General features: G+C 37.7%; 2 protein-coding genes across 2 annotated transcripts; one reads left to right on the plus strand and one right to left on the minus strand.

Annotated features, from left to right (window-relative positions):
- Positions 1-1395: 1395 nt before the first annotated feature.
- LOC135629713 (long chain acyl-CoA synthetase 9, chloroplastic-like) lies at positions 1396-15791 on the minus strand. Its single transcript, XM_065137533.1, has 12 exons — positions 15344-15791; positions 14389-14886; positions 14148-14228; positions 12339-12611; positions 11186-11317; positions 10889-11062; positions 10560-10789; positions 5553-5670; positions 2838-2969; positions 2611-2745; positions 2343-2549; positions 1396-1836 (listed from the first exon to the last, which is right to left on the minus strand). The coding sequence occupies exons 2-12, from the start codon at positions 14833-14835 to the stop codon at positions 1672-1674; spliced, it is 2094 nt and encodes a 697-aa protein (XP_064993605.1). The 5' UTR covers positions 14836-14886; positions 15344-15791; the 3' UTR covers positions 1396-1671.
- A 2100-nt stretch (positions 15792-17891) lies between these two features.
- LOC135629715 (uncharacterized) lies at positions 17892-26017 on the plus strand. Its single transcript, XM_065137542.1, has 4 exons — positions 17892-18191; positions 18281-18341; positions 18437-18581; positions 25471-26017. The coding sequence occupies exons 1-4, from the start codon at positions 17948-17950 to the stop codon at positions 25726-25728; spliced, it is 708 nt and encodes a 235-aa protein (XP_064993614.1). The 5' UTR covers positions 17892-17947; the 3' UTR covers positions 25729-26017.
- The last annotated feature ends 1121 nt before the right edge of the window (positions 26018-27138 follow it).

Here is a 27138-nt window from a genome sequence, read left to right on the forward strand (position 1 = left end):
CGACCGAAGCGTAAAACTAATAGAAAAAATAAAAATTTCAACATCTAAGTATATTTTTAATGATGATGAACGACGATATCTTTAGGAGTTATGGATGACTATTATGGATGAAAAAAGAAAACAACAACGAGAGGTGAAACAAAATGATAAGAGAAAGATGATGACGTAGATGCCAACGTTCTGTATCTGCATTAGTGTCGCTCGGTAACTGCATCGATGTTAACGTAGATGTAGAGTGTCGGTATCGGCTCCGACGTAGATGTAGATGCAAAACAACTTCGCTCTACATCTGCGTCGACATCGACAACGTTGTAGAGAAGGACGATATTATTCTGCATCTACGTCGGCATTGACATAATTGTTGAAAGACGCTAACGTAAATGGAGAGTGTCGGCATTTACGTCGTTCTCTTCCTCCTCTCTTTTTACCTCACATCTCGTCATCACTCTCTCTTTATCCACAACAACTATCCGCAGTTCTCAGTGGTGTCATTGTCCATCACTACTAAAAATATAATTGGGACGTTAAAAGTATCTTTTTACTCATTTTTTTTATATTTTTGTTGGTAAAACCAATGAAGTTAAAATAAATAGAACTAAATGTTTCACATTTATATTTATAGAGATTCCAATATAAATTTTTTAAGTTCAAACACCGAAATACTAAAGAGATCTAATCGATAATAAGTAATTAACCTTACATGACTCGATGGATTAAGAGTTAGGTTGAGCAGGGAAGAGAGTACGCAGGGGAGCATATACCTGAAAGCAAAGGTTTACGTTCTTTATCTTGGTTTAAAGTATTTCTTTATAGCAATATTTCTTTAGTATCAAATATTATATAATACGCATAACGAATATTTATAGCAACACTATAATTCCTATCGGTCTTCATGAGAAAGAGAGATAAATATAAAAAAAATACTTTAAGAGGTCGTAAAGGAATAAGGTTTAAATTTTTGTTAACTCGAGAGTGATATTTATTGTATTTGTTTCTCCTCTTGCAAGAAATGCTGAGGCCTCTTTTTAATAAATAGATTTTCAAAAATAATGAGATATTTTTTAATATTTTGAAATAATTAGACATTTAAAATATGGCATGTTTGAAAGCTTATAGTGTTCAAAATTAAACGTTGAAACGAAGGATATATTAGAGATCATCCTTTATGTCGGAAGTTGGAACATCATATGATTAAACATCGTGATGAAATTGAGATACCGAAAGATTGAACGATGAATCAGAAGATGAGTGCCAAAAAACAAAAAAAGTGTAAGAAGCTTCGATGATGTCTAATTAACCGGCAAATAAGAGTAGCTGACATCTACTCCCTTGTCTAATTTCTCTGACTCAAAATCAAATATCTAGCAATTAAAATCTATCACTAAATTCAGTCCATGACACATTTATATTCATATATTAATCACAAAATATATTAAAATATCCAGCTGACAACTCTGTATTAAGTTCTGCCTCCAGATTAGACACATTTCTGCTCCCCAAATTCAAACACATTTCTTAAAATACATTAGAATTCATTTATCTTTACTAATATTTGCCTTAACCACATAACCTGCCAAGTGCATTTTATTTAAGCATCTGATATGCCAGGCAAAAAGAGTAAATTTGCCTTGACTTGCAGCTCTGTGCATTTCCTCTTAAGATACCGCAGATTCATGCATATAACTTTGCAAGGTCATCAGCATATGCCTTTTTAATGGCTTCTCTCTTGATCTTGAGTGCAGCAGTGACCAGTCCAGATTCTGGTGTCCATGGTTCAGGAATCAACTTGATCTTAGCTGGGATCTCAAACTTATCCAAACGTGCTTGTTTTGCTGCCTGTATTCAAATAAAACAAAAGAACTAATAATTGTACTCGAATAACACATGGCTGTCGACCTGCTAGTACCGAACATGGCTAGGCACACATAATTTACCTAAGTTGTCAAGCTGCCATTCAAGGGCATCAGAAAAATTATGAGCTAGAGGTACATAAGATCGATGATCCAATGGAGGTTTGTTCTTTGAAGATGTGTGTTATCAACATACATTTATAAGAACCATAGATCAAAAAATAAATCTGAATTAGGGAGACAGTTTACAGTTTTCCTGCATATAAATACGAAAAACTTTTTTATAGTAATATTAGAGCACACAACTATATTGTTTAATATTCAGAGATGTCATAATTATTCAATTGAAGTCAACTTTTGATAAGCACAGTCAACCAATTAGGAAATATCTCCTAAGATAAATATATACTAAAAGAATTACTTGGTGACCAACCTGACATAGCAGAAGACAAACTTGAATATCATAGATGGAGGTAAACAAGAGATGCAAACCTTAAACAGTGAACCATGAACTTCTTTCACAGTTTCCGCTTTTTGGCATAAATCTGAAAAATCACCGTAGATTATTCCCTGCTTTGAAGCCCAATCTTCCAAGGCCCGTTGTGCAGCAACAACAAGTGCAACACAGAAACTATGGTAAGGATCAGCATGCAGCATGATGCTATCCAAATAGGGACTCGCAACTAAGACAGACTCAATCTGCAAAACAGAACATTAGTTTTTTAAACTAAAAGATTAACATATAGACATATTGTCCTACCTTTCCCAGAGAGACATATTCGCCATGCTGAAGTTTCACTATATCTTTTTTACGATCAATGATTTCTAGGCAGCCATCAGGGTGAAACCTTCCAATATCACCAGTGTAAAACCAATGCATTCCTCTCTCATCAACCTTTTCAGTAGGACATAAGAAGCACCAGATTAGCCACAAAAGAAAAAACATTTGACATTACATGCAAGTCAGCAACAATGCAAATGACCAACCTTGTAAACTTCCTTTGTTTTCTCTTCCATTTTGTAGTATCCAAGAGTGATATTTGGACCTCCGATGACAATCTCCCCTCTAGGCATTGGTAAATCTGTAACTAAATATCCACCTTCTGGCCAATCAATCAACTGAAACCAAAATATGTTTTCTGTAAATAAGTCAACTGTAACCAAAAGAAAGGTTATAAAAATAAGAAGCAAAACTAAGATAAAATGAATTAGTTATCGACTATTGATCAATAAATGTCCTGTGAAGATCAAAATTCTATTTGGGTACAAAGACACAATGCAATTTTTTTTTCCTTCAAGAAATGTGAAAGAGCAAATGTAGAAATTCATCATGAAGAATTGGAGATTCTTCAATTCTGCAGCTTTCGATATCAAATTTATTGCATCTAACAAGGAGACATTTTCTGGCAACTTTAAAACCTAACAGTGCCAGCAATTTGAAAGAAGATAAATAATTTATGGACATTGAAAAGTGTTCTAATAAAACATGAATTTGCTTTCATTTCAGCAGATTTTTTAAGTAGAAGTTCTTATATTTATCATTTCGATTCTCCTTGATTTTGAGACTGGAATAGGAGATAACCTAGTCATATAGGAAAACTGGATTTGAAAGTGGTACTTGACATCATCAAGGCATTGGTGGTAAGGTTGGATCTTGGTACAATAGTAAGGTTGCTCTTTCATGACATGGGAGACCAAGGTTCAAGGCACGAAATCAACTTCTTTAAGTTTTTAAAGGTAATGCTATGTATGTTGGCCCTCCCTAGACCCCGCATTGGTGGGAGCGAGCCGCGTGCATTGGTTACGCCCTTTTTACTTGATATCACCAAGGCATAGGTAGTGCATAGACCAACATATAGGATCCATGATTTCACATTAAAAATGAAATCAGCATTATACCTTCAACATTTGATCAAGCAATGAATTTTTCAAAGACTGCAGTTACACAGCATTTGAATGTTACTAACCTAAAGAATTACCACAGATACCATGTTATATCAATAAAAGCAAACTTAGGTGTAATGGTGTACAAAATCTAATGGAAAAAAAAACTCTAAATTGGTTTAGCATAAAAGTTCACTTTGTAGTATCACATTAAAAATCTGATAAAGACAAAAAAGAAAGTCATCCGAGATGAAACAAAATAGGTTATAGCATCAATAAGTGAGACTAGTTCTAGCAATACATAAGATAGAAACACATTAGATTTTGTTAGCATGACAATTGTGTAATGTCAGAGATGGCATATGCAAAGAATGCTGGAGCAAGACGAATCAGGGAGGAGATCCAATCATGCTAAAGATTTGAGATATGTGCTAAAACAACCTAAGAATATCTACGTAAACTTTCCAATAGAAAAAATTTGGAGGTTGCGTTTGTATATGCTTTCCATGAGCAGCCTTGTAGTAGCATATTTAAATTGTTAATGATACAAATACAATATAGAGAATATTATGCAGTTAATCAACTCGAACTAACATCACTTCATGGACTGTAGTTATTTCCCCCAATCATGAAGTTATCAGTGATTTAAAAAGCGCTAGGCGCCAAAAGGCGCCAAGGTCCAAAAACGCCCGAGGCGCTAGGCGCTTGCCTAGGCGCTCGCCCGAGCGAAGCGAGGCGCTAAAATATAAAAATATATAATATAATTAATAAATATAATTATTTAAAATTTTAAATAAAAATATGCTATTAAATTAAAAAAATCTAAGATACAAAATCACAAAATTAATAACATTAAAATCAAAATAATATATTATTAATCTATTAATGAAAATTAATCATTTCAAAATTCAAATAAACTTAATATTAAGATTTAAGAGTATACTGAGCAGTCTGAGCTTGACGGAGAAAGGAAGCAGCGTCGACAGCGGCGAGTGGCGGGGGGAAAAGGAAAGGGAGCGGGAGGCGCGAGTAGCGGGAGGGCTCGCGGGAGTCGCGAGCAGAGGGAGGGCTCGCGGCAGCTGGGAGGGCTCGCGGGAGGCGCGAGCAGCAGGAGTCGCGAGCAGAGGGAAGGCTCGCGGGAGGGCTCGAGGGAGGCACGAGCAGCGGGAAGGCTCGCAGGAGACGCGAGCAGCGAGAGGGCTCGCAAGAGGCGCGAGCAGCGACAGCGGTGAGCAGCGTCAGCGGGAGCAGCGGCAGCGAGCGACGAGATCGCGATCACGATCGAGAGCGGTAGCGGCAACAGGTTAGTGTTGGGTTAGGGTTAGGGTTGGGGTTATATCGGTTTAGTTGGTTCGATTGAACCAACTAACAACCGAACCAGGACCGAACCAGACCTAAAATTCTGGTTCGGTCGCCTTGGTTTACCCAGGCGCTCGCCCGAAGCGCCCAGCGCCTGGGCTCGGGCGAGCGCCCAGGCGGCGCCTGTTTGAAGCGCGCCGCCTGGGACATTAGCGAGGCGCTCGGGCCTCGCCTCGCCTCGCCCGAGCGCCTAGGCGAGCGCCCGAGCGCCTTTTGCAATCACTGGAAGTTATAATAGGAAATCGTACAACTAGAAGCTAAAAGGACTACAAGTAAAAGTAGTATAGAAGAATAATCTTAAACTAGCCTGCATAAGAACCTTGCAAAAAATAATAACAAACAAAAAGGAAACCAACAATCTCATAGATGCCTTTTAAACAAAAAAGGGGTGGTTTATCATGCCAATTGAGAAGGCAATGTCCTCATTCGGATAACAGCAAGATGTTTACGCATCCTCACCTTGACATATGAACATGGAAGTGGAGCACCCACACGGCCAACAGATATGTCATCATGTTCTGAAAATGAACCGCCAGCACAAGTTTCCGTCAAACCATATACTTGCGCTATTGGAGCCCTGACAAATATTTGAGGTCATTTACAAGGTTTAAGGCATTGAAGCTCCTATAGATCTACACAAATGCAAGATACAAATATTGATAGTAAAGGAAATTTAACAAGTTACATAATAGGCAATTAAAGTTCTGTGCATCAACTCCATAACATAATTTCCCAGGTTCTGCTGCAACAATGTTCATTCAGCAGGTATATGGCTTAAAGTGTGTGTCATCTTCAGTCATGCATGGTTAATTTAGCGCTTCTTATATTTCTTTGAAAATGAGTTGGATGATAGAAGGCTTAAGTAGTGCATAGAAAAGACAGTGAAGAGATAAAAGCATTAAACTAATTTGCATATATCATCACCACATCTCTCTCATCATCTCCCATTATAAAGTCAAAATTGTGTCTGAATTAAGCAATCATTATGTTCTCCTAAATTAAGCTTTAAAAATTAGTATGGAAAGAAAAAAAATCTTGTCATCACTATCATTGCAAGCTTTGAGATCATTGCCAAGGTAAGCAAACCATACAAATAATCCATCTTATGTATATCGATCAGTTATAAAGTCTTGATTTGCATCAAAACATTAGCATCAAATTTCTTGAAATAATCTCAAATTATCAAATCCATCTGATAAAATAACTATCTATAAAATTCTTCACATATTAATCTTGACATTTTCATCAAACAATTTATCAACATCATTATATATAGGCGTTAAATAGATGTGCACTATGTATCAATATTAATGATATCTTCATCTGAATCTTTAATAATCAATAATGTATGTGGCTTTGTGAACTATTTCACATCAAGAGGAAAAAGATATCTGCATATTTGTATTCATCCTTGATTATCTTGCTTTTGTGCAAATGTCAATAAGATCAATCTCAATATAAACACTAATATGATAATCGGTTGTACTTATTAAACCATCTTTCATTCAGTTAATAATTTCATTTTCATTTAACTTTTTATCCTACAACCCATCATGCTGGTTACCGCTTTCAAAATAACCTCTGGTGGCATAGGAGGAAATAAATCTCATTAAAAGCAACCAAGATTCTCCCATAATTATTGCTTTGAAAATCCATGGAAAATAATTTTTCTATCACCTGATAGGTGAACAGTATGTTCTGTTATTTTCTTCTTAATTAAGAAGTAACTCTTCCTTTTGTTCTTATAGAAGTGCTTCAACTTTTAGTAAATCTGCGAAATCTCCAAGGCATTCAGAACTAGATTTTTCAAGTTTTCTAATTCAAGTAGATCTTTATCTTAATTTTCCACATCCAATAAATATCTAAAAACACAAGAAATCCATTCTATGCCTTCAACTTTGCTCCTCGAATGATAAATCAGTATTCAATTTGATAATCAACGACTGTGATCTCTGTCATCAATCAACTCCTACGTATTAGCTCTCTTCTTTGATGGTTGTCAAGATCAATATACGCTTCATATATTATTAAAACCATACATACTCTAATACTATGTCAAAACTAATCATAGGTTCTGTTTGGAAAACAAAAAAAATAGAAGAAGACAGAGATGGAGATGAAGTTATTCACCATCACAGGCCAGAGAGAGCAAACAAATCCCTCTGGCTTGATTCAAATCTACAGTTGTCTGAATAATTAGAACAAATTCTTTCTTAGGATAGGTAACCTTAGTCCAACAAATTCAGCAACATAGGCAGCATCATCTTTCACTTTCCAAAGAAAAGAATTACCCATTTTCTCCATAGCTTTGGCTTTTATGACTCTAATAGGCGCCGAACAACATTGCACCAGTAATTTTGAATGCTAAAAAGACCGGAGCTTTGTTTCTTGTAGTCAACCTGCAAACAGAGGAGATATCTATTTCAGTGATTGTTGTACCACCCGACATGGTATGGTACAGATGGTACATACCGGTCCAGGCATGGATCGATACGCAAACCACCCCCGTTCTGGGCGGTCCGATTAAAAGAGTAACAAAAATTGAAAAGTGGTGGGCCCAGTCCATTTCAGCATTAAAAAAGGGGGGAAAGGTAAATTAGGGCTCGCGAACACGAACCCTCTTCTCGCATACGATGCCACAGCCTCACCGCTGCAATGCTGCAGCGGCGCTGCCTCTTCGCTGCTGTGATGCTGCCACTGCCGCTTCAACTGTGACACTGCCGTTGCTGTCGTTGCTTCCTAGGTACACTGCCATTGCATTTATTATCCTCCTCTTATTTCTTCTTCTTCCTTCTTCCTTACTCCTTTTTCCTTCTTTGTTCCTCCACCACCGCTTCTTCTTCATCCTCTTTTTCTTCCTCATCAAAACACCGTTATGGTGTATAGATCAGTATGTACTGTTCCAGCAGATTGCCAAAATGGATCTCGTACCCGAAAAGGCAAACTATAATCTATTTGATCAAGTTAGGAGACCACTTTATATTTTATATGACATCCATGAATTATATATAGCTGTCATTCTCTCAAACTTACAGGATTGCAGTCATATTCACTCGGCTTCCCTCTGATCAGCACCAAAAGACTTTACCGCTCTGCTAGATTTCCTAGCCACATCATCTGCTGAATCCACATAAAATCACTCCTCTCCATAGAAATTACAAATAAGTATGGAAACAGGGGATATCTTTCCTCAGCCCCTTCTTGAATTGAAAGGAAAATAAGCCACCAAGCTTCTACTAAAAGAGTAAACCAAAACCTTGTTTTGTTGCGGTGATAGGAGCTTTGACAAAGTTTGACATACCCAGTTTAACAATCTCATGGGGAATCAAAAACAGCTACAATTATTAATGAGAAAGAACTGGTTCACTGAATCAAAAGTTTTCATAAGATCAATCTTCAGAGTTACCTAGGCGATATGCCAGACTTATGTAGTGTATGTAATATCGAGGAAAGAGGGATCTTATGCAAAATCATTCTCCCCTCAAGAAAAGCACTCTTTGACTACTGATGAAAGGAAGGCATGATCGTAGCAATATAGTAGGACCTTATAAACGAATTTATAAGGTGTCTATCTTATAGCAGACTGATTGTAGTGTTGCATTTACCGAATCCTATCATGTTTGATCATTGAATTCATCAATCCTATCAGACTTGAACTTTGAATCAGCAATCCTATCAGGATTGATCTTAATGCTACGAGGAAGAATAAACCGCAAATGTGATCACATCTTCATACTTATGTACAGCACATAAGAGCTTGCATAAATGTATATATAGTTGGTTATATAACACTTTCATGCATATGTATAAATCAGCGATTTAAAAAGGCGCTCAGGCGCTCGGGCGAGGCGAGGCCCGAGCGCCTTGCTAATCTTCCAAACATCGTGCTTCAAAGAGACGCCACCTAGGCGTTCGCCTGAGCCCAAGCACTGGGCGCTTCGGGCGAGCGCCTAGGTTAACCAAGGCGACCGAACCAGGATTTTAGATCTGGTTTGATCCTGGTTCGATCTCCGATGGTTAGTTGGTTCAATCGAACCAACTAAAACCGATATCAGTGACAACCCAACCCTAACCCTCATTGCCGCTCCCGATCCCCATCCCCATCCCGTTGCTCGCAAACGCTGTCGTTATCGTCGCTTGCGCCTCCTGCTGCTCGCCGCTTGTGCCTCCTGCTGCTCGCCGCTATCGCTGCCGCTGTCGCTTCCTCTTTTCTTAGTCAGCAAGTTCAGTACCCCCTTACACTTCCTTCTTCTCCTTCTGTTAACAGTATACAGTATACTGTTAATATTTAATAGTATATTTTAATTTAAATTTTTAAATGATTATATTTATTAATTATATTATATATTTTTAAATTTTAGCGTCTCACTTCGCTCGGGCGAGAGCCTAGCGCCGCGGGCGTTTTTGGATCTTGGCGCCTTTTGGCGCCTAGCGCTTTTTAAATCACTGGTATAAATCTTGGTTTCAACAATTATTTACTCCAAGACTTCACAGAATTTCATTCCTAAGAGGTCCCACTGTTGATCAGTTCAACACATCCCTAGTAAAAACAGTTTAAGCACCTCTTTTTGATATATTTAGCAATTGACACTCATAAAGTACTCTCTAAGTCGACTTCGCATAATCTAATCTAATACGACAATCAACCCTAAAATTATTAGTACAATATTGGACCCTGGTAAAATGTCTAGCATTCTGATCACTATCAAGTTAAACCTTTCTTAACTGAATAAGGAGAGACACGGAGGAAATACATAATCAGAAGGATTATAAAAGAAAAAGAAAGTAATATACATAATTGAACTCCTTAATCCTTTTTCTTGTTTATTAATGAGTAATTTAAGAAGACAAGTCAGATGGAAAAGATGAGTTCAACATTGGACCATCGCATTATATAAAGAATGGAAACCATAGTTTTCTCAAAAACAGAATACATAAACAAATTGAAAATATTAGTTCAAAACTTACTTCAAATGCATGCTTCTCAACCAAAGTGCAGATGGATTTCCCATATAATTCAAGCACAAGGGTTATCAACAACACTAGCCTAAAAATAATAAATGTCAAAGAGTGACAATCTGGCGTCGAAACTGACTAGTAGACAAATCTAAAGCCTCTAGAATTAGGATCACAGATATTGACTATCCTCTCGGAGTCTATAATGAGGTAGAAATTTGGGCGACCAAGATGGGTGCCAATTGCTCAATTTAGAAAGCCTGAACATCTGAAACACATAATGACTTTTTCGAGGTTAAAAAAAAGAATATGTTCGTGAACTACTTGTATAATGATGTGCCAGTATTAGATAGCACACATCTTTTTTTAATAAACATAGCATTTATGCTTGAAGCCTGCAACCAAAGTAAAGCACCTGCAACTACTACTGTACATCCAGGAGAATCCTAAAAGTCCAGGTTTAAGTTATTTGCAGGTTTATCAAACTAAAGACATGAAGGTTATACTAACCCAAGACATATGCTGATGAATCTTTGAGTATCACCGGATAGAGGAGCTCCACCCGAGAGTAGAAAACGTACATGTCCTCCTAAAACTGCTCGAATATTTCTAAAGACAAGAAACTCCCATAAAACCTTCTCTAGACCCCATGCTCCAAACCAACTTCCATTAATTGCAGCCAATCTACGACCATATGCAGCATTAAATAGTTTCTTCGATAATCCACCCTTAGCATCTATCTGAAAAACATATTAAGAAAAATATACCATATGAAAATTTGTGGCAAAGAATCTTATGAAACAGATTTTATAGTTATCCTTTCCAAGAGATGGCAAGACCTTTTTCCACACACCATCACGAACACGGTCAAGTATAGCAGGTACAGCAGTCATCAGTGTAGGCCTCAAGACTGAAGAATCACCTTTTGTTCCTTTCTTTATCTTGTTTGATGTGTCAGTGAGAGTCAAAGGTGAGCCATACCCTATGGTAGTTCCTGCAGCAACCATTACGTTCTGCACAAGGCATATTCACAAAAGTGTCACTGATGAAGTAAAGATAAACGAAGCTAGACCGTGAGCAAGTTATGATGTCCATCCTGTGTAAATTCATAGGTAGATTGATTTGAAGCCCCTCACCTCTGCAGCAAATTCAAGAATGTGAGCCAGTGGTAGGTATGCCAAGTATATATCTTTGGTCCCAATAGAAGGGACGATAGTCATAACAGCTGAAACCGTAGCTAGAACATTGACATGTGTCATCATTACTCCCTGCATGAGAAGTCAAGGGAAGAATGTATATTAAACTATAAACACTTCCTTTTGTGGAAATAAAGTCGAATCAATATGTCAAAATAACCAAAAGAGGGGCATTTTTTTCATAACTTATGATGTCCCTCATAAATTCCACATTACTTTATTCACATATTCATAAAAAATCGTTACTAAACAGAATCCTTAATATACAGAAACTTATGACCAACTTGTTAGGGCCAATATGTAACCTGCTTTTCAAGAAGAATCTCCTCATGCTCTGGGACTGGGCAAGAACACAAGATCAAGGGTTGTATACCAGATATCATATCAGTCCATCTTGTCTAGACAGTATGTGTATTTTGCAGCATGCACCAGGGCCAGTACTATCCAGTACAAGACAGCACATGCTCTGTACAACTCAGTTTCTTTTTTCATTTTTCAACCTTTTTAAGTTTTTTTTCTCAAAACTTGATGCATACTAGTGTATTGAGTGTTGGTACACTGGTACAAACTGATAAGAGTACTGGTCTGAGCCCTGACCAGTACAGTACCAAACCTCAATATCATTATGGTAGATGGGATGCATCAAATGCCACATAAGTACCTCAGCTACATGGAATGCAATGTGTGGCAAGGGAAGTCTTTGAAAGAATGTACATTAGAAATAGGTACAGAAATTGTAGAAAACATACATAAATATCGTGCAACTTGAAATGGGCAATATGAAAAAGAAAAGGCTAGATCAACCATATAATTACCAAAATAAATTCCTTGATGAACGAGCAAAGTGGAATACTAGGCAATGTATGATTAACCCAATAGCATTTTCAATCAAAGTTATCAACAATGACTAGCGCTACCATTTGATCTGACAGCAAAAATTTCATGCCATCGAAACCCTGGTTCCCAAAATTATAACTGAAATAATGAAGACATGCAAGCACGATGCCTTAAAAGTACCAATTAGTGACTAGAAAGCCATATATGACCTGCAAGGAAAATGCAATTTGAAGTAAAATATGAGAAGGCAGCAGACCTTTGGCAGACCAGTGCTACCACTTGTATACATTATCACAGCAATATCAGCTGAGCGAGGCAGATCTGCATCCACAGGCTTGTCCCTGCCCAATCTCTCTACTTCGACAAATGATGTTATCATCCAACCAATATTCTTCTGGGCCAATGAAACCTCACTTGGAACACCCTCCTCATCGATATAAATAACACGTTTTACAGTGTTGAGCTGTTTACTTACAAGAATCAGTTTTTTTAGTTCCTTATGCCCACAAATTACAGTTGAGACTTCTGTCTGAGCCAATCACCAAATAGAACAGATAAGTAAGGGGATTCAAGCCAAGTGTTTGAATGACTAGAGAAGACGACAAAAAAAATGGAATCTAGACAAACAAATTATTAACATGATGTGAAAGTTCATTGTTAGGTTTATCAGCAAGTGAAATGTGTTTTTGGATCCAAAGGTAATTAATATTCACAAAAGTAGTTCATTGAAACACAGAAATAAACTTTATGCAAGATCAGTAACCCGTAGGCATAAGCTCCACATTGCGCTATATATACCATGTATCTAAGAAATAAGAAAAGAATATGATAATCTAGTCAAGATTTTCTTGCTCCATTTATTCACTCAGTGGTTTTGTTCATCATCTAACTAAGAAGTCCAAGGTTCACAAGTCTCCTTCTCAAAAGTTAGCCATATGAATCATCAGTTAGCCATCATGGAAGAAGACATGTCCTGAATTTATTGAAAACAACATTTTTCTGCCAGTGTCAGGAAACTGAAGTTTGTCTTAACTCTTAACTCATGCAGGTAATTTTTCAGACAAATATGGGCTAACAAGCTAAAGAATCACTAAAAATTATAAGAAACACCTTTCTTTTAAGTTGTTGTAACCTGTGATGTTGCCTCCAATAATTGTTTTTTCAAGTAATAGACTAAGATAGGCAATCTTGCTCTCAGGATTTCATGTCCTATGATGGTTGCTCAGTGATTTAACAGTTATAGCGTTATCTATAAAGGCACTGAAGTCATTTAGATCCAAACAAGCTATGTGTAAAAAACAGAAATTATAATTTCTTCAACCAATCCCATGCAAGTAATTCATATAAAAATACAATTCACAGCTTCCAAATGGGTTCCAATGCAGAGCACAAGTAAAGTCTTCCCAAGTAATTAAACCAAAGAATAACCTAGTATGAGCTGTAGTAAGTTCACTTAACAAAATGTAGATTCCTTTTTCTTATGAGCAGCTACTGTTCGACATGCTTCCACAATATGGTCTAAAATAGAAAAGTATTTAGCTTTCCAGTACTAAAGTCACTTTGATCATTTTATTTCTATTTGACTGCAAAGAAGACAGAATAGTGAAAAATATATATAGGGAAAAATAGAGAGATATAAAAGGAAACTACTGAGAAAACCAAGCTCTCCTATTACCAGAAATCTCACAGTGAACTCCTCTCTGATACCTCTGAAACAATCAGCATTCACATAAACCCTTCTCACCAATAGATCTTACAAATTTCATCGCAGCAACATATAAATTTGGGACAAAGAAAATAAAAGAATATGGAGAAACTACCTTTCGTAAATATATAAATCATGAATCACAACCAAGGCATACCAGGAGAAGAGTACTACATGAAATAGCTACCGATATATTAAATAAGCATATGATAGATTGAAATATCACATATACTTCTACAAGACTGAACTGAAAACTTTCCAAATGCAACTAGAAGCTCAAAACACACAAACTTCACTGCATACCACACATTCAATCCAACAATTACACAGTTGGAGGAAAGCCATGATTTAAATGCAAACCTCATTTAAAGAGTGACAAAGAGCCTCCTCTCCGAGTGAAGTATACATAGTAACAACAGTGACATTCTGCCTGAAGCAACCCTGTTTTAAGAAAAGAAATCAATTATATTAGGAAACTGACAACAACTTCACAACTTCTTTTTGCAAATAAATGCTCCAGCTAAAATTTTATTATGTACTCAGTAAATTTGACAATTTTATTATGAAATCAAGTGTTGAGCATGCATGACAGGAAAACCACCTGTAAGGCAATAAACCACTCTGCCCGTGTATCAGAAAATATTGCGACCCGCTCATTATTTTTGTGACCAACTTGCACTAAACCAGATGCGAAACTGCAAACAGCTTTGAAAGCGTCACCATAATTGACCCATTCATAGTTTCCCAGATGGAGCTTCTCAAAGGATCTTCCATCTTGTCTTACTTCTGTTTCCCTTGCTATAAGTTTCCGAGTTCCAAACAGAGGCCTGTATTCAAAGCGCTTGCAAGATTGTTCAAATAGCTCAGCCAGTGTCGAGATACCTTCCCAGAGAGATTCCACTGGAGAAGTGAAACGGTAGTTGCGAACTGCATATCCAGGTTCTCCACCGACAGTAACTGGCAACCCTCGTTTCTTCACATTGTTGGGTTTCAGTAAGATGACTGAAGCTAGAAGTGCGACTAAAAGTCCAACAATATATGGATTCATCCCTTGAAGATAAGTAATTACTCCGTCGCCGAATTCTCAACAAAATGCAGTCTTTCACAAGGAAGAGATGACTCCATTAGAGCTTCAAGAGATATTTTCACCCCAAAAACAAAAGATTCAAATAGCAACAGTGTTCACCAACAATCACATCATGGTTAGATGGCATCGAAACGTTAACAGTTTAAGAGGCTTCTTTTAACACTTTATAATAACGACAACATTAAAAAATACAAAAATAAAAGCAACGAATTATTTTGGCCCCCGAAGTTGTTCATGATGGAAGGGAGAGAAAGCGAGTGCTTTATATAAACCCAATCTTTCGGGCAACAAAGAAGAAAACAATATTCTTTCAGAAATTATGGTGATCACGGGCAGAAAATATGAATAAAACGCCCACATCAAAATCAATAGTTTTTTTCATGCACTTGAGTCGAAGTCCGAAATCAAAATAAGAAATTAAGAGCGAGGGATCGAGGAGATAGCAAAACGATCGTAGCGTTAGCAGCACCTCATAGGCCATGGTAAAAGCGGGGGCGAAATCGATCCGATTCTGCTCTATGAATCCATGGCGGCGAGAAGCAAAGCCGTAGATCTGATGCACCACGAGTTCGAGAGGGGAATATTTAACCGAGGGGCGGGGTTGAGGATTCGTGAGATTGGAGAACTCTGGAAGAGTGGAGACGACGACAATTTTGGGTTCGCGCTCCCTCTCCCTCTACTCAAACTTCCTACGTTGCTCTCTGCTGCCCATATTCTGGCCAGCAATAGTAGCAGTAAAAGCATGCGGATGACTGATTTGGACCCCTCGCTGTCTCTTGCACCGATAGTGCCAGCAAGCAATGCGTGAACGTTGAGGTTTCTAAGGAAAGCCTGACGAGTTGTCTCGAGAACGAAAACGACACATGGCACCTGAGTTCACGGAGACGACCGCCGACAATCTAAACTTTTCTCTCTCTCTCTCTCTCTCTCTCTCTCTCTCTCTCTCTCTGTGTGACGAGCATCTCTTTTCTTCTTTCGTATTTGTTTTTATTTTCTATTTTATACCTGAAATACGACTCTTATATCTAAATCATTTTAAATTATTTTTAAATTTAAATATCTTTAGTATTTTGATTTTTAGATTTAAAAAAATTTATTAAAATCTCTATAATTACATCTCATCTTATCCTTAGACTTAAAAAATTTTATATTAAAATCTTGATAATTATGAAAATAAAATATTTAATTTTATTTATCCTAACATTATTGATTTTACCGATAGAAGATATAACACTTGACAATATACACGTAAAGAACACGAAATTGATTGAAAAAAAATAATTTTAATAACGATGATGGATGATCACTTTGTAAGTGATTATTATGATGATTGTCACTAAGAACGACAAGGTGGTCGACATTATCGATATCATGAATGATACGAAAATAATAGGTAAATAGATAATTTTAACTTAATTTATATCTTTCGTAAATAAAATCGACGGTATTATGGTAAATAAGGTTAAATATTTTACTTTTATAACTATTAAATTTTTAATATAAATTTTTTAAATCTAAAGACCGAAATGAGAAAGATGTCTAACTATAAAAATTTTAATATATTTTTTTAAATATAAGAATCGAAATACTAAAGAGGACTAAGTAGAGACGTAACACGTAGAATTTTCATCAACTATATTCCACTCTAACCCATAATTTCCACCACTCATCTTCTGTTTGGAGCCAATCCAAACTCTAATCCATGCTATTTACTAAACTTTGAATGGATAGATTTGTATTATACTAAAAGTGTTACATTATGTAGCATATTAAATCAAATCAATCTGAATTTTAGTAGCAAAATATACAATTTGGCAATAATATGTAATAATAATAATAATAAATTATGGATTAAGTCAGAACAATATAAACGTTTTTAATAATTTAGAATATAATTTCATGTCACCAACTTTTGAAGTGTCTGATACAAAATAAATTTCCATCTGCGTCATGTTAATATAAAATATACTGTATGAGTATGATCCGTAGCTCATAATAGTATAAAGAACATACTACGCGTATAGTGCAAGCAACTTTGCTTTCGCAGCTCCTTAAAAGTCCTATAGATTTGGATTCGAGGCGACATTTAGTCCAACTTTAAAGCGTGAGGCTGAATCTTTAGGTTAGCAATAACCTAATTTTAGTTTGTAGAAAATAAAAAAAATAAAAGGATGTATATATGTTTGTATAAAAACCAAAAAAAGGTTAATTTTTTAAAAAATCATTTTTTATTTTTTTCCTCAAATAGGATCTCTAAGTTTGTTTTTTCTTAGCCCATTGCTTTTGTCATCTTCATCTTGCTAATGTCACCTATCATTCGTTACTTGTTGTGTTTATCATCTTCATTGTTTGCTTTCGTCTTGATACTTCATTGAATCTGTATGATGTCTTTCTCTACCCATCATATCTCTCATGTCTATCGTCGCAAGGCCTCACCCTTTTTTATTATCATGTCTATCACTTTCGTATTTTTCATTTTTTCTTTGTTACGTGAAGTGAAGGTGATGGGTAAAAAAGAACACAAAAGGATAAGTGGCATCGATAAGACAATATCGACAAATAAGAAAGGGAAAGGAATGGAAGAATATTTACGAGATTACGTAAAATAAAAATACCATTTGAAAAAAATAAAAATAAGAGTTATTATGGAGAAAAAAAAGGGAGAAATATCTCAAAATGTATTATACATAATTTAATGTAATGGAAAAAAATTAGGCACCAAAAGTAGTGTTGTGGCTCCGTTGAACCCATATTTATGGCCCAACCAGAATTAAAGCCTAATTGGGCCCAAGCTCTTCTGCCGTCGTGTCTCACATCGCGTCTCGAGTCCACGAAGGGTTCCTGTCGTGAGGCAACTTCGTGTCCTCCGCCTAATTACTTGGATCTGATTCCAGTACTCAAAACAATTAAACGGTCAAGATCACTTAAAACAAAGGGTCCCGCCTCCGTTGAGTGATCTAGATCGTTTAAAAAGAAATGGGTAGACCAGGTAATGGAGAGGATCCCATCCAACGCTACGACAGCGCTCATTTTGCCTCGCCGATCCTCGTTCTCTACACCGCTGCCTCAGTTGATGGAAGCTTCGACCATGGCGAGATCTCTCCTCACCGCGCCTCCGCCCCTATGTGGCCCTCGCGCGCACCCGGAGCCCCTCTCCTCTCCGCCCCTCAGGGTTCACGCGAGGTTTACTCGCCCTATCTCCATCTCAAACCCCAAAACTTCCACTTCGGCGTTGCGATTAGAGAAGATCAACCGGTTCCTAACCCGGTGTTCCTTGGACTGGGTCGAGACGAAAGCGGATGTTCCCATCGAGAAAAGTTGATTCCTTTCTGATTCTTTTGCTCCGAGATCGGTGATTTGTTGGTGTGTTTTCTCATTTTGCTTATTTTTGTTGGTGGATTTGAAGGGTTCCCGCCGTTTCCGGCTGTAATGGACATAAATCAGATCCGCAACATTTTGCCTCATCGGTGAGAATAGTTCGCCTCTCGGTTGTTTTGGTTTGTATTATTGATCCGAGTACGATGCTGGAGATTGATCTGATGATGTGCGGCCTGGATTTTAGGTTTCCATTTCTGTTGGTTGATAGAGTGATCGAATACACGCCTGGACATACAGCTGTTGGCATCAAGAACGTTACCATTAATGATAACTTCTTCCCGGGACATTTCCCCGAGCGTCCGATAATGCCTGGCGTTCTCATGGTTGAGGTATCTACTTGATCACACGATCATTACCTTTCCTTTTTTACTTCTAGTTTATGGTTATTTTTGGTAAGATGTAGGGAATATGTTATCATCCTTTTATTTATTTATCGAAGGATTTTGTGAATATTCTCATATCATAGTGAAGTCTCAGGGTACTGATAGCATCAGCAAAATAAGTATTCTTATATCACATTTTCTCATGATGAAATCTTACGGGGGCTGGTAAGATCAACTTAATAACACAGTTCGGACTATATTCAATGATTCTGATAGAGCAAAATCATGAAACCATGATGCTTTCTGTGAGTGTTGAACATGTTACTGTTTCTCCAGTTGTTACTTATTTTGGGTGATTATTGGAAGAAACTATACTTGTTTGATTGTGCTAATGAATTCATGGAAGAGTTGATCTCACAAGTATTATGAAACTTTCACATTGCACTTTGATATATCGGAGTTGTTGGGCCATTGTGTGTATTCTCACCATGACAATTGGTACTAGAGAATTTGGTTCCATGTACAATCGATATCATTCATAGATGTAAGGGAACAAAATTAGTGCATCTAAATTTGATATCGTTGATTTTCTAATGTTAACTATTCTACGAGATGATGTTTATTTGCAGATTAATCCGACAGTTGAAGCCAAATGATTCTCAAGCTTACTAATTAGCAAAGCACATTGCATGATAGTCACATTTTTTTTTACCATCTTTCATGTTATCAATGTCAAATTCTATATTGATATAATGCAAAAAATCTGTGTAGACTGAAGCATCTTAATGATAGGAATATGTATATGTTTTTGAGCCACTTGTTAAAAAATTTGGAAGTAGAACAAGTTACTATCAAGAAGAGTTTGGTTATATTAGCCTAATATGTTCTTTTTCCCTTCTTATCAACTCATGATCCCACACTTAGTAGGACAATGAGCAGTAGAATATGTGCTTAACCAAATTATCCATTCTCAGTATCAAGTTGGATCCATTAAACCATTCTCCCTCTCTCTCTCAAAGTTGTTCCATACATTAAGAGTATCTAATTATCAACGTTTTTGAAGTGAATGGTATTGACAGATAGAGCTTTTATCTGATTTATTTGGAACATTTACTATACAGATTGTGCTGTCAAGACATACACTATATGAGGTTTAGGTATTTTGAGTAGACGGATCTACTCTGATCAAGCTTCTTTGGTTTTTGATGCATTCATAGTAACCTCATTTCTTGTAAGCTATTTCATTTTGTCAGCATAGATGTCTCTTTGAGTTTGAATTATTCTAGCAAGGATTCAATTATTTTGTCAGTCATTTGCTAAATATTTGAGATCTGAAGGGTATATAAATCCTAGTTTAACTGGCACCAATAATTAATTGTTGTAGTCTGCAGTGTGAGAGGAGAAAACAAGAAACATAGATAATACTGGTGGAAAAATGTTGTTAAATCTAGTTAAGCCTGAACGATTTTTTTTAAATTCTGAGATCATATATATATCTCTGTTTGGTTTTCCACAAGATCATTCTATTCTCCTGTAGCTATGTTGTTTCTGGTGGACTAAGAATACTTTGCAGCATCATTCATCTTGTTTGTGCTACATTAGTTAATAAACTGATCAAGTCTTGTTTGTACTACATTAGTTAATAAAATGATCCATTCGGTCTTGGTCCCCTCCCCAACTACCAGAAACAAAAAAAATGGAAGATTAAAAAAAAGTCTGGTGGGGATTTAGGGGAGTTCCAATTGAAAAACCTCAGAAGATGGGATTGTTAAAAAAAGTCAAGGAAAAACAAGCTAAAATAAAATTGAAATTTGAAGGACAAGTATACAAACGGTCCATCGTTATAGGCAACATGAAGATCCAAGAATTGAAGATCTTCATTTCAAGGATTTTTAGGGTCAAGCTAATATTCATAGGGGATGTCATTCATAGAAAGCCTCTAATAGTTGTGTGCTAGGGGTCATGTAGCTAGGGAGTAGACTAGATGCTTTAAACTTTGATACATCTGGTTAATACTGATAATCTCTTGCCTACTCTGGTTTTTAATTTCCTAGCACTTGTCCTTGTTGATAGAATATCAACAAAATTGAAAGATCAAATATCAATTTGACATAGGATAAGTGCATATAGGGCAAAAATAGTTTTTTCTGTCTTTTCTAGAATTAGATAATAAGAAAGAGAAAAGGAGGAGGAAGAGAAAGATTTTATGATTCACTTGTCACTGGGCATCATAGGTAGGGTCTTGACTTCATACCGGTATAGTGTAGTTAAAGGCATTAAAAGGCGCCAAGGTGTCAAAATGCTCAATGTTAAGCACTCGCCTAAACGAAGTGAGATGCTCCCAAATATTAAAATTTTAAAAATATATATCATGATTAATAAATATAATTATTAAAATAAAAATAAAACCTCAATATTGCATTCATTTAAAGAAATCACATTGTCGGTTAGGTGGTTGTGGATTGCTATCGGTTGAGAGTGGAAGAGGGAGGAGGCATGGGAACGGTTGATGTCGATTGGGACATTGGATGGCTATGGGTTATTGTCGTTTAGGAGGGGAAGAGGGAGAAGGGAAGAGGTCTTGGAGAGGATTGTTGTCTTTTGGGTAGCTATTAGTTGTTGTCGGGTGGGAAGAGAAGAGGGACGAGGAGGAAGGAGAGGGGGTTGTGGTCCGACAGGAATGAGGGGAGATATCAGGGAGGAGGAGCATCTTGTCAAGAAGGGAGGAGCTACGACAAAGGGCAGGTCTACGATGAGAAGGGGGGGGACATTGGTGTGGGGGGTTGCGATAATGGGGGGAAGATACTAGCTACGGTGGAGGGAAAGGGGTATTGTCGGGGCTTAGGGAGTGTGTGACGACGGAGGAAGAGGAGTGAGATACCGAGGAAGAGCTCGCTAGAGGAAGAAGCCACCGTCGTCGTTCACTGATGGAGAGGAAGATGCTACACCTGTCATTCGCTTGGAGAGGAAAGATGGCGTTGTGATTAGGACTCATGGTGCACTGGAGGGGAGCAGTGTGGGGGTGGTTGAGAACCGTTTGATTTGGTTTAATTGAACCAGAATCAAAGAGAATTGAACTCTACCCAGGCCCGATTTGAACCAAGAGTGTTGATTGGGCTCAACCCAGGTCTGATTTGAATCAGGCGGGTGCCCAACCCCAGTTGAAGGCGCTCACCTAAACTAGTTTTCCACTCGGGCCTCACCTTGCTTGGGCGAGCGCTCGAGCACCTGATTACTTGCCTCGGGTGTAGATCTTGTCCTCATATTATTGGAGGGAAGTACCAAGTTCTTTTTAGCTCTAGAAATCATTTTTAAGGATATGACCTCATATTACTTACACATTATGGGGTCATACATCCTTTCCTAATGTTCCAGGTTACAACCCCTTTCTATAATGTTCCAGGTCATACATCCTTTCTTTCAAGACATATGAATCATTTCTTCTTTACTTGTTTGGGAAAGATATATCTTTACAAATATCTTTGAAAATAATCTTTCTTATGATTAGATATTTGTTTGATAGGGTTCGTTTTTGTAGATTCTTTAGTCATGACTACTTTGTAGGTATGACATATCCAGTGAAACCTTGGTATCTCCAATCAAGCCCAAACTGATCTCCTCTTTTTCTTTAATTTCTAATCCAGCCCAAGATATGTATTCAAGATTTTTATTTGGAATCTCCGATCAATCAGACAATTTGTCACCTTCTATTTTTCTTGGTATATCCAATCAAGTTGAAGATTTATCTCCTTTCTAGTTTAGCATTATTTTTTCATCTTTATGGATAATCTAGGTAGAGCGATATATAGATACAGAAGATGTAACCACATGACAACTTATGATCTTCGTAGAAGTCCTCTTTAAAATTATAAAATTATTTTTAAAATAAAATTAAAGAAAATAGCTCTTGTGTTGATTATTTACAGGCATATAATGATAAAGTTTGTTTTGAGTTACGATAAGTGTCCAAATGATAGGAGATTAATCGGTTGTTAAGTAGCTCTATGTTCCCTATCATCACTTTAACACTTGATAGAATGAATTTTTTCTTTTCCCATCTTGACACTGGTTAGGTATGGGAAATCTTTGATAAACACATCCAGTGAGGAAGAGGAATGGAGAGGTGAGAAGCTTGGTGGTGCACTTTGTTATTCTTCATTGTCATGTACTGGACCATCAACCTCACAGCTATCCTTATGTTTACTTTGTCATTTTAATTACTCTTCTCTGAATTACAAACATCTGAGTGTCTGGTTGGTCACTCTGGATGACGAGTGAAAGAAAAAGGGAACAAAGAAATTTCCACTAGTGTGCTCAACCATTCCTAATAATGACCATTGGTCGAAAATGTACTCCTAGGTTTAATTCTCCATTCTGTCTCTCTCTTCCTCCTTTTAGTGGCAATTTACTTCTCTGCTGCTAGCAGCAGTGGCAACTGAGAATTGACCCAATGATATCGTGACAATTGCTCTTTAGTTTAAGTTCTGCATCTCATCCAGCCACGTCAGGTTCTTTGCTGCTGAGTTGTTGCTACTTAATATCTCATGCAACAATTCATTGTCATCTCCCTTTGACATTTTTGCACCAGGTGGCTCTTTTGCATTGTCGTGCTACTTAGTTGGCACTGAGAAGGAGAAAGATATATGGATAAGCAGATAAAGAGAACAACAATATCTCAGAGACAGAGTGTTACTATAGGATTAGTTTTGAGTTATTACATGGGTTGGGGACCAAGGTGGGTTCGTTTGTGATAGGGCATATTCCAACATCATCCTCGTGATCGTAGTCAACCACCACGTCGGAGTCGACGTGGTGCTTCGGTGCTGATGTGGTGCACCGCGTCGACGTGACACCTCGGACTCGTATGAGATAGTTGCCTGCCTGCTGTGCCCATGCCGCTCGAGGCTGTACGAGGCGACGCTACACGATACAGAACAACTTGGGAGGTGTGGCGGGATTGAGCAGGTCGATCAGCGCCTACGCAGGGCGTAGGGGCCAGCCGCTTGAGATGTCGACGACCGTTAATCAATCGCGTACGACGACCTCCGATTGCAAGTATAAAAGTCAACCTCCAGGCCAATGCCAAGGGTCGGACTTCAAACACCCAGTTTCACCATCACTTCTCCTTATTGACTTAAGCCTCGGAGGGGTCGAGTCAGGAAATCCACTCCCGACCTCGACCTATGTGCAGGAATCTGAAGCTCGGCGCGGAAGGATTGAGTCGATGTCTAGTCGGGTCGTTCTCAGGGTGTTAACTCCTCGGCCACGGTGTGAAGTTGCACAACAGTTTGACTTACTATCCCATCCCCTTTTCACCCAAATAAAATCAAAGTTTGGATTTTCTCTAACTTAATTCAAACGTTGATCAACTAGGGAAGCTCTTTCTAGATAATTGGATTTGAATTGGGCTCAAATGGGTTGATTAGTTTTATCATATGGTTATATATTACATAAAAAAAGAAGTTTCGAGATATTTGATATTCTATGCAGATATTCTTTAATGAAAAAACATTTTTTATTTAGTTTTCATGTGCTCCTATATCTTATATTCTTCTTTTACCTGATCTCTCTCTCTCTCTCTCTCTCTCTCTTTCTCTCTCTCTCGGTCTCTCTTCTTTTTTTTTAAATATTGTCTAAAATATCCTGAATAATTATCCTTTTCTTTATCTACCCCGGTTTGGCCAGAGTTTAATGTATTCTTAAGTCGTTTCTGGGTGTGAAATCGTAATAGCTTTAATGTAGTGTTAAGAGAGCATATGGTATTGTCAACCATTGTGTGGCAATTCTGTAAAGCACTGCAAATCATGAGTTTTCTTTGTTTTTTGTTCACATGCACTCTATCATCTGTGTAATTTTCTCTTGCTTTGTGCTTAATGTTCTGCCTTTTTGTCCATTGGTTATCCTATTTGGAAACATTCATCTAAACATATGTCTAAATTATTAAGAATTCTCTTGGTCTTGGGTTTTGTCTTGTATTTGTAGAATCACCCTGACTAATCACTAATTGTACCTCATTTCTTTTTGCTGCACTTATTTCTTGTTTCTTGCTTTTTCTTTTGCCTGGGGGACCTTTAGCACCAAGCATTCATCAAACTGGCAAGTTAATGCCATCACTGTTTCTGTTAGACCATTTCAATATTGAATACCACGGAAGTTTGTCCTCAAGTTCTTGTTAAATATTTCTTGAATTTTTTCTGTGATCTTTTATGAGGTATCAAAATAATAGGAAGGGAAAGAAATGCTCTGTCATGTCACAAAATTCTGAATGGGGCCTGATTGTCATTTCAGATGAAACTATCAGTTCTACTATATATGTCTTATTCAGTTCCTCTGAACCATATCATAAACCTACTTGGTGCATGGTGTTGCTTTATTTTACATAAATTTATTCACAATTATTAGCTTCATTCAAATGGATGGCACATAAAGTTGGTAATATCTTCAACACCAGTAATATGTTTCTTTTATATTTAGGATTACTTTTATCAAGTGATCAAGAACATTACATTATTTTATTATCCTAGTAGTTTATGTTGGTACCAAATGCTGCATCTTTATTTCTGCTCTGCTAAACGAGTCATCTGCATCTTGTCCACATGATTGAAAGTAATAATTCTCTTACCAATTAAAGAGAAAAGCATACTACTTTTTGTACCACAAAGCAGATTGCTTAGGCTTTGGTAAAAATAGAAAATAGAGAAGCAATTTTGAGTCCTGGTAAACACCATTGCCAAATCCTGATGGTTTGCGAGACTCATGCTGGTTTATTGGGTAAGTACTAGATGCAATTCTCTGAGTTCGGAGGTCCTTTGTAGCGTTGTAACAATATTCCTATGCTGGTATCCGTAATCTGTAGTCTAGTTGGTGATTAATACTGAGTAATGTGGTGATGCAGGCAATGGCCCAGGTTGGAGGCCTGGTTATGCTACAACCTGAGGTAGGCGGCTCCCGTGAGAATTTTTTCTTTGCTGGAATCGACAAAGTGAGATTCCGGAAGCCAGTGATTGCAGGGGACACCCTAGTCATGAGAATGACACTAATCAAATTGCAAAAACGCTTTGGAATAGCAAAAATGGAAGGGAAGGCTTATGTGGGTGGTGACCTGGTTTGTGAGGGCGAATTTCTAATGGCTACAGGATCTGGAAGCGAGTGATGGTTGATTGCCAAGCAAATCTCTTCATGTGCCTCATTTCTTTCCGGGGAATCAAAGATGTCCTTTTTGTCCTTTTTGGCGTCTAAGGTACCCAGTCTTTGGAACTCCACCGGCATCTTTTTTTTGTTTGTGTTCCAAGTTCCCTCTTCAGAAGCTTCATGTTCTGAAATAATTTGATCTTGTGAGCGAAGACTAAATTTTCTGGAGAAAACATGTTAGCGAATCCTATGTTTAATCTTCACTGTACCAGTCTTTTCTGATATAAGTTTTTATTAATCCTTTAGTCAAATATACCTTCCACCTGGTTCTGGATACTGCCTATTTGCCTGTGAGAAGCTTAATTAGCTAAAATTCAACAGAAATGACAATTATGGTAATAATATCCTCCATGTTTAAGTTAGTATGAATTTAGTAATTTAAATTATGAAAAATTACTTAATTTTGAACATTATCATCCTATATATTGCTACATTATCCATCTCTACATCCAGCATTGGCATGAGCCTAATGCAAAAGATAATATAATATAAATTAATATTAATCAAAGAGAAATTATTTGATTGTTCTTCATTTAAATGTAAAAGATAATATAATAATAATAATAATAATAATAATAATAATAATAATAAAGCCATTCATTAATTCCATTGCATTATCCACTTAGCTGTCTCATCTGCCACGTGCTTAAATTGTACTCCTCTTTACGCTTTCTATTACCTTCTGCTGAAGCTTCGCGTGACCATATATTAGGCGGGTCTTCTTATCACAAGTCTTTTCCCAGCCGTTGGATTGCTCGTCGTCTCATCCGACAGCCGGCGCTCTCCGCATCCATCGCCATGTAGAAAAGGGTATGTTGGTCATTTGTCGCATGGGTTCCGTACAGCTTCGAAGACGTGCGGCGGCTATGACCCAGCACGTGCCGAGGGAGAGCTGCCGCGCGCGCTCTGGCCGTCGTGCTGGGTTGACCGGAGACACGCCCAGGCCCGGGGCGCCCGCCGGTCCCCCGCCACCCCCTTCCGCACGCTCACGCGCCGCCCGAGCATTGCGCCACACGTCGATCATGGTTCTTCGTGCGCGCGGATAAGCTCTCGGTTGGTATCGGACAAGATTTAGTTCACAGGCGTGGCATCTTGTGATTGGCTTATGCAAGCTGTCTGCTGCGTCGGAGTCGGTCCCAGTCAATCCTCGACGGCGTGGTCTTCAGGGTTCGCACTGGGAGGTGGGGGCCCCACCGCTCTGCACACCTGTCCGCTCCACAGATGTTTGACTCTCGCACGCTCGCTTTGACCCAACTCTTATCTGAGCCGTTCGGCCTACGTCAATAGACGGCTTGGATGATCTCCAATTGCCGACATTTCAGGTTCGACCGAAACCAAAAGGTTATCGTGCTCGAAGACCGCGCCCGCCGAT

The sequence above is a fragment of the Musa acuminata genome, chromosome BXJ3-1, assembly GCF_036884655.1.
Source record: "Musa acuminata AAA Group cultivar baxijiao chromosome BXJ3-1, Cavendish_Baxijiao_AAA, whole genome shotgun sequence".
Taxonomy (NCBI): domain Eukaryota; kingdom Viridiplantae; phylum Streptophyta; class Magnoliopsida; order Zingiberales; family Musaceae; genus Musa; species Musa acuminata.

Coding starts and splice junctions, on each gene's coding strand:
- LOC135629713 (XM_065137533.1), bottom strand. CDS start 14,835: ATGAATCCATATATTGTTGGACTTTTAGTCGCACTTCTAGCTTCAGTC. Junction 14,229..14,388: donor AGTGGTTTATTGCCTTACAG/GTGGTTTTCCTG, acceptor TTCTTAAAACAG/GGTTGCTTCAGGCAGAATGT. Junction 1,837..2,342: donor TTCATGGTTCACTGTTTAAG/GTTTGCATCTCT, acceptor ATTTGAATACAG/GCAGCAAAACAAGCACGTTT.
- LOC135629715 (XM_065137542.1), top strand. CDS start 17,948: ATGGAAGCTTCGACCATGGCGAGATCTCTCCTCACCGCGCCTCCGCCC. Junction 18,342..18,436: donor CGCAACATTTTGCCTCATCG/GTGAGAATAGTT, acceptor CCTGGATTTTAG/GTTTCCATTTCTGTTGGTTG. Junction 18,582..25,470: donor CTGGCGTTCTCATGGTTGAG/GTATCTACTTGA, acceptor GTGGTGATGCAG/GCAATGGCCCAGGTTGGAGG.